General features: G+C 38.8%; 1 protein-coding gene across 1 annotated transcript; it reads left to right on the top strand.

The window, feature by feature from the left end:
- Positions 1-55: 55 nt before the first annotated feature.
- Positions 56-6257, top strand: nsmce2 (NSE2 (MMS21) homolog, SMC5-SMC6 complex SUMO ligase). The gene is made up of 6 exons (XM_008276986.1): positions 56-383; positions 1725-1837; positions 2099-2252; positions 3418-3509; positions 3739-3845; positions 5847-6257. Exons 1-6 carry the CDS (start codon positions 269-271, stop codon positions 5956-5958), a joined length of 693 nt encoding a protein of 230 aa, XP_008275208.1. The 5' UTR covers positions 56-268; the 3' UTR covers positions 5959-6257.
- The last annotated feature ends 3769 nt before the right edge of the window (positions 6258-10026 follow it).

Here is a 10026-nt window from a genome sequence, read left to right as displayed (position 1 = left end):
AACCAACTCAGAAGTTAGAACTTTCGCTGCTGTAGTTTTTTTTTTTTCGCGGGTGATTTTAAATTTACATTTCACCTCTTTAATTAATAACATAATCACTAAAACAAGTTGATTTCACTGCGACTTTACATTTACATTTACGTAGCAGCTCGTCAGTTTGCTCAGCTAACCGGAAGTGGCAGTTAACGTGAACAAGTGAGGCTAACTCTAAGCTAGCTAACAGTAGGTTATGTTCGCGGTGTTTTGAGGATTACATTTACCTCTCATCATGTCTCTGAGCGCTGTTCACGGAACACTATCGAGTTTGAAAGCATGTCAGACAGACATCGGGACAGGGATGGACATTGTGACAGACGTGGCCATGGACCTGGCTGAAGCTCAGGGTAAATATCACCAAACATCACTCCTCACCCTCACTGGATGTGTGTGTGTCTGTAAAACTCAGCTGCCAGGAATATGTCCCGATTCACTGTCTTTGAGCTACAAATTCAACGTACTTGTAGGTTATTTGAGTGTTTTTTCTACTTCTAAAATACTTGACTACATTCGTCTAGAAGCCATACTTAGAGTTCAAGTTCCTTCTAAAATGTAATGTGTACTTACACACATATGATTTGTATTTGTGACAGATGATGCTTTACAAACTTTACATCAAATTACCCAACAGATGTGACACTGCATCTTGACCAGCTACAGCTTCAACTGTAGTTGTCCTCAAATGAAGTCCCACCCTTCCATTAAAGAAAAGGCAAAATTCACAATAGTCACTTAAATCACTAGAAACTGAAAAAAAGTAATAATAAATAAAAATTTGCTAAATTCTAATTCAGTGAAACGTGACATTGCTTTTGATTTGTGGTTAAAGAGAATAATTAAAAAATAAATAAATGAATAACTGTCCCGGACAAATTAGAACACTTTGCTGATGAGCAGTGGACCAAAATCAGAATACCTGTCAACAGGTGCAGAAGTCTGATGGAGAGTTACAGAAAACAGTGGATTGCAGTGATTGGCTCAAAGGGTTGTTCAATAAAATATTAATTAACAGGTCCCATCATGCTTGTTTGCTTGTTTTTGTTGTTGTTTTTAATATTTCTGTTGAACCACAAATCAAAAGCAATGCCATGATTTTCATTACATTTTTATTCATTATTACTTTTTGTCAATTTCAACTTATTTCAGTGGCAGATGTTTTTTTTCCTTCTTTTATGGGAGGGTATGAATAACTTTGAGGACGACTGTGTATCTTGCAGGTTTATGCATCAATAATAAAGATCCAGTAATATAATGAAAATGTGTACATAGAGCTGCCACAATTAATCAAATGATCAATTACTTTCCAATTATTCAATTAATCACCAATTAGTTTGATACTTAATCACTTTCCAGAAGTTTAAATATTTTCTGGTTTCTTTCCTCCTGTATGACAGTAAACTGAATGTCTTTAGGTTGTGAGGAAGTCATGTTAGACTTTGACATACTGATCAACCTTTTTTTTTTAAAATCAGCTTTGACATTTAATAAACTAAACGACTGACTGATTAATCAGGAAAATCAAACAATAAACTAACCGTTCAATCAACATTAAAATAGTCGTTAGCTGCAGCCCTGCTTGTACAATGTAAACTGCTGCTGCATCTTTTTACAATAGGTAATAGAATATGTTTACAGTGTGCTAAGTAAATGATGGGCTTACGTCCTGCACCGCTGCTCTTATGTTACAGATGAAGAGGGCAATCCTGGCATCAAAGCGATGGAGGATATGATTCTGGAGTGTGCCAAGCTGGACAAAGAGATTAACTGCTTTGTTGATGTTGTGCAACAAGTGACTTCAGAGGTGAGCACAACTGGCATAATCTAATCCCATAAGTGGAAAACATGTTTAACTCTATACTAAATCAATAGATCTGTACTGTTGGGAGAAAGATGTTGATTAGTAAAGAGTACATCTGATTCTTTGACTCACTGAGTGCTCACCGCGTCTCCTGTAATGGCCATACTTAATGTTAAAGTGCCACTTTTAAACTCAGCGGATAACACTGGGCTTGATTAATTGTGAAGGTCAAAAAACTGGTCTTACATTCTTTTATTTCTGCAGGTTACTACACAGCAGCCCGAGGCCATGTTCAGCCTGTCTGCCAAAGTGAAGGAGCAGTACACGCAGAGAATCGCCAGACTCTCTGATGCCGAGCTGCACACTCACCAGAAAGTAGTGGCCTTCAAGGACAGCATCAAGAACTCTTTCAAACAAGGTAAAGCCTGCAGAGAGACAAGAGAGGGAAAATAGTCTGAATCAATAGACTGCTAGACTCAATGCAATGAATTCAGGACTTAAAATAGACACTGATAATAGCTGTGCTTGCAGGAGAACTTCATAGCTCATGAAAGAAGAAAATCTTGCAATGTGTCCTTTTTTCAGGATAATTAGCTTAATTCTAAACACACAGCATTCTTTATTTACTGCTCAGTTGCTATCTTAGCCTGTCGCCTGCTTTATGTTTGTGGTCCTCTTTCCAGCGCTGTTTTAAAAAAGGTGGTCCCACACAGACAGTGCCATGCTTTTGCGGTTCCCCGTAGACATTATAGGCTTCATTTTAGTATGTGTGATGTTTTTTTCCCCCTATGCTCAATCAGTCCCAGAAGTTGCAAGAAGAAAGAAAACTTATTCTGATGTATGAACTTTGTAAACTGGGGTGAATTCATGAGCCTATTTCATATTCTGTTACGGTGAAGGCCATCAAATGTCACTCCTGTACACTGAATAAGTAGCAAAAGGAAAAACTCGTGCTCCTCTTGAGGGATACTTTTGGCAGAATCCTTTTTGCACTCTTAAAGGCTGAAATTAAAGTGTGCTGCATTGCATAATAGTCGGGAGAGTTAAAGAAGACAACATTTTTGCTACCTTGGGCTCAGGATGACCTTTGAGTTATTCAATAGTTGTATCTGTTCCGGGACAACAATAGATATTGTGAAATTTATATGCGGACTGTGAAAGGGGAGATTGTTTTGTGCGTGGGTGGATGTGTTAGATGTCTGTGCACCAGTGTGAGTGGATGAAATTTTTGTGTGCACACGTAGGCAGCCGTGCATCTGTCGGTGTAATGTCTTACGGCTATGTGCGCAACTATAAATGTATGCATCTTATGCCAAAGCAAAGGTTTGTGAATGGTGGTAAACAAGTGACCATGTGGACAGTGTCCCTTTTTTTTTTGAGGATTTATTAACATATGCAGGATTAGCTCTGAATCTATTAGTACATAAGTGGCACATGTTGCCATATTCAGTAGATATAATTTCATCCAAGCCCGCATCCTTGCCTGCTGGATATTTTCCTGCCATCTTGTAAATGATCCAGTTCATTATTTCTTACTGTGATTGGACGTTTGGAATCAAACTGCTCTTATGATATGTTTTTAGCCAACCAGGAGCCAGCAGCGAGCATGGAGGAGCTGGATGAGGACCTCGCTGTCACGCAGACCCAAATCAACCTTACCTGCCCGCTCACACAGGTAAGGCAGTCCAGGATGCTTTTTTTTTTTTCTTCATTTAACTTTCTATCAATTCTTCATCATTCCTCTTTTATTTCAAACCACTTCCATCTTCTTCCATGGTCACCTAACCTCTGACAGCAAATAACAAATTATTTGCGGTATCAGAAAAACAGAGAGAAGCAGCTACGTTTTATTTTCTGTCTCTGTGCTCCCTTGTACAACACACCTCTCTGTATCTGTATTCAAGGTGGAAATGGTGAACCCCGTGAAGAACAAGAAATGTAACCACCATTATGATGAAGGAGCCATACTGGGCCTGATCAAAACAAGACGCAGCCAGAAAAAGAAATGCCGGTAAGACGCTCTTCCTTGGAGGACCGGTAGAAAGTTGAGTCAGGTTTTGCAGCAGTAAACAACTCTGCAGGCTGGCGTGGGACCAGCAGGCTGAGTTAATTCACATTTTCTTTATTATACTGCTTTGATGTTGGAATCAAATTAAATGTGGCTGGTCCTGGAGGAACACTGATGAAATCCCAGTGCCGGTCTATGTTGTTGTCAAAGAAGCTTGCCTATTGTCACTGTGTGCAACTTGAGCAGCAATATCCTTTACTTATAGTGATTAGGTGTGTGACTGATGAAACGCTGTTGTACCGGTAGTGAGCAGCATTTCGTCAGCAACCCTGAAGTGGCCCATCATTCAAGTCTTCCAGCGTATCGGAGCTTTTATATAACAGCTACCAAAAGCATATGTGGTGCCGAAGAGGTTTTAAAAATGTATAATTCACTTGTAAGAACACAGAAAATAGGAAATACAATCCCTAATTAGTATTACGCAACTTACAGGTATAGAGTGAGCTTAGAAAAATAGTTAAGTAGGGGTTTGACCACTTAACAATGTGTTGTGTAAAAATTATGCAACAGAAGCTTTGATCGGACGTGGTCATATATAGTAAAGGTTTAATTGTAGCCTTTCTACATTAAGAATTCTGTAAACAACTGGATCAATGGTATATATTTTACTGGTTTGTGTACTTATGGATTCCCAAATGTTTCCAACAGTAGGTGTTCTTCCATATATTCATCAAGCAAATTGATGTGAATTTTTAAAATGTCTGTAGAATATTTTCAATTTTAAAAACAAAAATTCAAATTAAGTTTGTTTCAGTTAACACTTTGGAGCAACTAAAAACAGGCTGTCTGGTGTCTTTAGACTAGATATACATCTTAACCACACAGCTTGTAAGTTTTTTGACTTCCAGCTTTTGAAATGTTGTGGAAAAAAATATTAGAAATAAGAATTAGGTTTGTTTTCATTAACTGCTTTGAAACACATCAAGTAGGTTGTGTGGTGTTGTCACAAGGGGGCGGTATACATGACGTCAAGCATGGCTGTAGTTGTTGGCCAGCTGCTACAATATCTCTAAGAAGAAGAAACAAACAAAACTTTCTGTACAAGAGAAGAATGTAGTGTTCAGGTACTGTTTTCACTCAGGACGTTATTCCCACATATCAGCCGGCGTTGGCCGTGTTTCGTGCTGTCCAGCGGTGAAACGAGTAGAAACAGCTGATGAGTCAGAACAGATGTGGATTAAATGTTTGCTTCTCCAGCATTTATCCAAAAAAGGTGTTCCCACTCTTTTTCTAAAAAGTCAACAATGACCTCAAATGAGCATAGGAAGTTTTTTTTTTCTCGCAAAATTTAAAATGTTGCCAATTCCATTAACTTTTCTTAATACTTCAAAATGTGCAAAAACAAACAAACAAAAAAAAAAACATGATAACAAAACATGGCCAGTGTTCACAGGCAGAGAAATCAGTTTGTTATTGATTATAACAGAGCGTTTCACTTTAGTCACCTGTCAGTGGCCTTACATCTTCTTAACCGTTGCTGCTGGGCAAACACGGTAAACACTGGTTATGTCAGAGAATGTGGAAGAAAGGAGTAAAAGTAGGTGGACTAGCTAGCTAGTCAATGTATTATTTTCTCTTTCGATTGTTTTTTCTCATGATTGTTTTTCTGTAGTGTAACTGGGTTTACTACGGTGACAACAGTGGAATCCCCATGATTGACTTGGTTACGTAGCTTTGGCTACAGTCCACTCATCTAACGGAGAGTTAGCAAATAACGTCTTGTCAGCTAACATTGTTTGTACCCATTAGAATGAAATGACACAGTGAATGTACATGAATACTGTAGCGTGAGACACTGCACATTTTCAACAACAACTCCCATGATCCTCAGCCACTTCACGATGTCATCAAACTACATCTTTGGTCATTGTTTTGAATGAGAGCCCCCGAGCAGCAGAAATGACATATAGTCTGTTTAGCTTCTTTCTCTTTCTCTGCCTCTAGCTGTCCGGTGGTCGGCTGTGGGAACTCAGATGTCACAGAGTCAGACCTCATTCCAGACCAGATGCTGAGGAGAAAGATCCAGAGCCAGAAGAGGCAGAACAGCCGCACTTAGTGCTCGACAGTTTTACAAACCATTCCTTACAATTATTCATTAAACCCCTGACTTTCGTATGGAGAAAGAAATATGTTGTTGGTAGCAAGTTGAGCAGTTTTCATCGGTAATGTTGCTGAGTTACATTTGCAAGTGTTTGTGGAAAAGTTCTATTTTTGAAAAAAATTATCTCTCAGAAAATATCTTCTGCTCAGTTTGAGTTTTGAAGTGAGAACTGTTTTTGTATAATTTATCTGGAGCATGTTTGTATGTTTCAGTTTTGTTGAATGAAAATTAAAGCTTCAGATGTTTGTATGAAATAATTGCTCTTTGCTTTTGTGTTCCTGATGCAGTAGTTTGACAGAACCACAAGAGAGCAGCGTTTGCTCAAAGCCAGTGCAGAAGAAATGAACCTTACTGTTATTATTATTCCTCAGTGTCAGGTAGACTACTGGTCTCGTGGTGACCCCTTCACAGATCCTTTATGAAATCATTTTAGAATCTCTTTCTACTCAAGTGTAGGAACTCTGATAATGAATATTGGCATTGTTGAAAGCTTTATATAACATATGCAGTTCTGCTCTAAAGAAGACTTTGCAAGAAAAATCCTGGAGATGTAAAAAAAAAATAAAAATCCTCGAAACACAGTTACATGAATGAGCCATAAACAAACTGTTCTTTAACATCTGCGGGAATGCACTTAAGTGATTAAATCTCTCCATGCCTGCTCTCGCCCCTTGTGAAGGGTCTTTGTTCCAAAGAGAAACAAACAAAGGCTGCGTTGAGATGAAACTAGGTGAAGCTAATCTTTTAATAACCTTGCATCAGGCATTTTTCAAAATCTCTAATTGCTCTTTCCCTACAATGAGTGCGTCACGCAGCACAAAGAGCATTTTGCCAAAGAAGATATTAACTGGCAACAAATGCTCTCGCTGATGTTGGCTCATTCATTCCTCCACTCTACTTCGTTCTGAGCCGTGGCTCTGTCAGTCTAATCTTGTTTACGGCACAACATGTTAAGTCACAGGTAATTTCCCAACAACGGTTCAATTTGTGGAAAGTGCACACACCAACATGCCTCAGCGTTGCATTCACCGTGTTGCAGGCAGAGCCATTAAGCTGTTTCTTTGCAGGGATGTGGAACTGTAAATATCCTTTGGAATTCAGTCACAATATTGCACGGACACACAGTGCTGAGAATGGGGGGAAAAAAACAATCAATTCCTCATAGATGTTTGCTTACTTCTGGTTACGTTTGATCTGGAATTCACAGTCATCTCTTCAAAGCTCCAAGAAGTAGGTGTAATGGCTGCCTGAGACACTGTAAGCCTGGATATCTGGCTTGTCCAAGGAGGATTTTTCCTTTGGCTGGAAGTATTCTCACTTCTTGGCAGTGCCAGAGCTGGGTGGAGAAAGAGATGAACAGCAGGGCTCAGATGAGACTGGCACTTCAAAATTCTAGTTTGATCCCGGTGTCATGCTTTTCTTCCACTGTTTTTTGCGGTTAAGTCTAAACAGTTTGACATCTAAAAAGTAGTCCGGTTCTTTCTGCTGTTGACACACTGAGTTGTCAAGGAAACTATATTCTCACAGGTTGCCCACATGACCTCTCCCTCTCTGAAGTGAATAAAACAATCCTTTTATTGCAGAGTTGTTGAAGACTTCAAGTGATACCTGAACTTTAGAAGAAGTACTGTCAGACCAAAAATGGTTCAGCATCCCTGTTCTGTAAATCTACCCGCGCAGTAAATTCCTGTGGTGACTCTTGGAAGCTTCATTTCGGTGAAGCACATCTCAGTTTTGATATCCAGGCTGGCCTCACTGATGTGTAGATCTATAGCTCAACAGATTTGGAGGCCAGATGTCAAAATCCAGAGCAAAGTTGATATTTTTCTCTTTGGGTAAACACATAAAAAAAACATATAATTCTGTAAAAACCTGTTTGGATTTGATTGTGTAAAGTTATGTTTGGCTTCTTACAATAAAATGAAAACCTGTTTATGAATGAAAAGGTATGCCCTCAGTGTGCAGTACAGCAGTGCACTTTATTTTATTAAATAAGCCAACTTTAGTCATTTAGTTTCTGTTTGACAGAATGATTAAAACTACATTTCGCTGCATTTATTTTCAACTCGTATTTCAGGTCTTCATTACCCCGTTCCTAATGTTACATAATAAAGTCCTTACATTGTTGTGTGCATAACTTACAATGTGCACGCAACAATGCAAGTTTCTATAGAGAGTTAACTGTGAACACACATTTAAACATAGAAATAATGAAATATTTCATACCGACCAGAATTCATGTTTTTGTTTCTTTTGTTGCATTGTAAATCTCCTTAACCCCTTCTGAACTTAAATATGTAATTTCTGTCACGTCTTTTGAGATGAGAAGATTCTGCCTGATCTTTTGGGATCCAGCTTTTTAGAAAATGATTGTATTGATCACTTATGGACTTCAGAGTGTGTGTAAGTGTGATGGAGACGGTGTTTACATGGTGGCCAGGCTTCCTTTTCACGCATATAGCTCTGAATATTTGTTGTTGTTTTTTAAATCTAGAATGGTTGTTCCAAATTATGCATTGCAGCAAGACAGTAAATAATAATGTAATTTTAAGGAACAAATTACCATTTGCAAAAATGCAGATTTTTGATGTGGACATTGATTCCAGTTTTGGCCTGCTTTTTTTTATTTTATTTTATTTTTTATTTTTATTTTATTTTTTTTACCATTAACATGTAAATTAAAACTTTAATTAGATAATCTGTGACTTTACTAGATATTATCTGTAATTTAACAAACCATGTAAAATCTGTAAAATAACAGGAAATTAATTTTAAAAATTGCTGTTAAAAATTGTAGCCCTAATTTTTATGCAATTAAGGAGCAGCAGTGTAATGCCCCACCTCTTGGAACACATCACAACACTAATGCTGTGTGTCCACAGGATCCATGCAAACCCTGTTCTGGAGTGTGGCAGGGCGTTTTGTGCGACCAGGCATAGCGTCGCCTGTGTGCTCATTTGCATAAAGTAGATTTGACTTCTACTAAATGCAAATTTGGAGCGGATGTCCGACGCCTTATGTAACTTTCGTAAAACGGCTAAACTAGCTGTTGTTGACCTAAAATGAGGACAGATTTAGCAACTGCATAGCCTATTTCTCACCTTAAATGTTTTCAGAAATACTTTTCGCTAATTAGTTTTTGTAATAAAAGCAAAAGTCTGCGCAAAGTTTGGTTAGCAGCTTCTACAGGACTGGTGAGTGGGACAGCGGCTGTCATATGACCACATCACGGCCGCTCTCAAGCAGTCGATATTCAGAAGCTATGTGTGAGGCACGGGTAAAATTGCCCCTCTGGACACGTGGCTTAACGGCATGCCTTACATCGGCTGTGTTCAAAATCACATACTTTTTCTTTTAGATTTAGGTACAGCTGCCCTCAGACAGTACGTACTGTTTCATGCAGTATGAATACAATAGCGATGTACTACTTGGTCATGATAATGTACCATAAACTTTGACTGTCACAACCTGTAGTGCAAAATGTGACGCCATCTTTCTGTGCGCCCTCTGGGAAGAAAACATGGTGACTGCAAAACCTGACTGGAAGTAGTTGGACATTCAGGTATTTTAGACATTATATTTGTTGTTCTGTACATTGGAACATGTTAATTTTTTATTTTTGGCATACTTTATAATCAGGTAGTATGGATATTGGAACACGTCCAGAGATGATGAATGGGTAGTGTAGAAATGATGGCTCCTGTGGAGGTTTCTGTTTTCTTGTGAGGGCCGTGGCCCCCCTGTGCCCCCCCTCGGCTCTGCCCCTGTATATGGCACTGAGATGTGGGTTTATTGTGATTTTTTTTCATGATTAAAAGATACTAAACTACATGGCAACATTTCTAGTCAGTTGATTTTTCCGTCTGCTTATTCCAACTTGAGTGTAGACTGAATATGTAAATGAGGCGAAGGCGCGTACTGTCGCTTTAAATGACAACACCTCCCAGCAGTCTCTGGATCCTGGGCGAGTTTCTCTGCAACAAACCCTGAGCTTCATACTACAGACAGTCTAAACAGCAGAGC

Source organism: Stegastes partitus, unplaced genomic scaffold, assembly GCF_000690725.1.
Source record: "Stegastes partitus isolate 25-593 unplaced genomic scaffold, Stegastes_partitus-1.0.2 Scaffold85, whole genome shotgun sequence".
In the NCBI taxonomy this organism is placed as follows: Eukaryota; Metazoa; Chordata; class Actinopteri; family Pomacentridae; genus Stegastes; species Stegastes partitus.
This window is presented reverse-complemented; position numbering and strand designations above follow the sequence as displayed.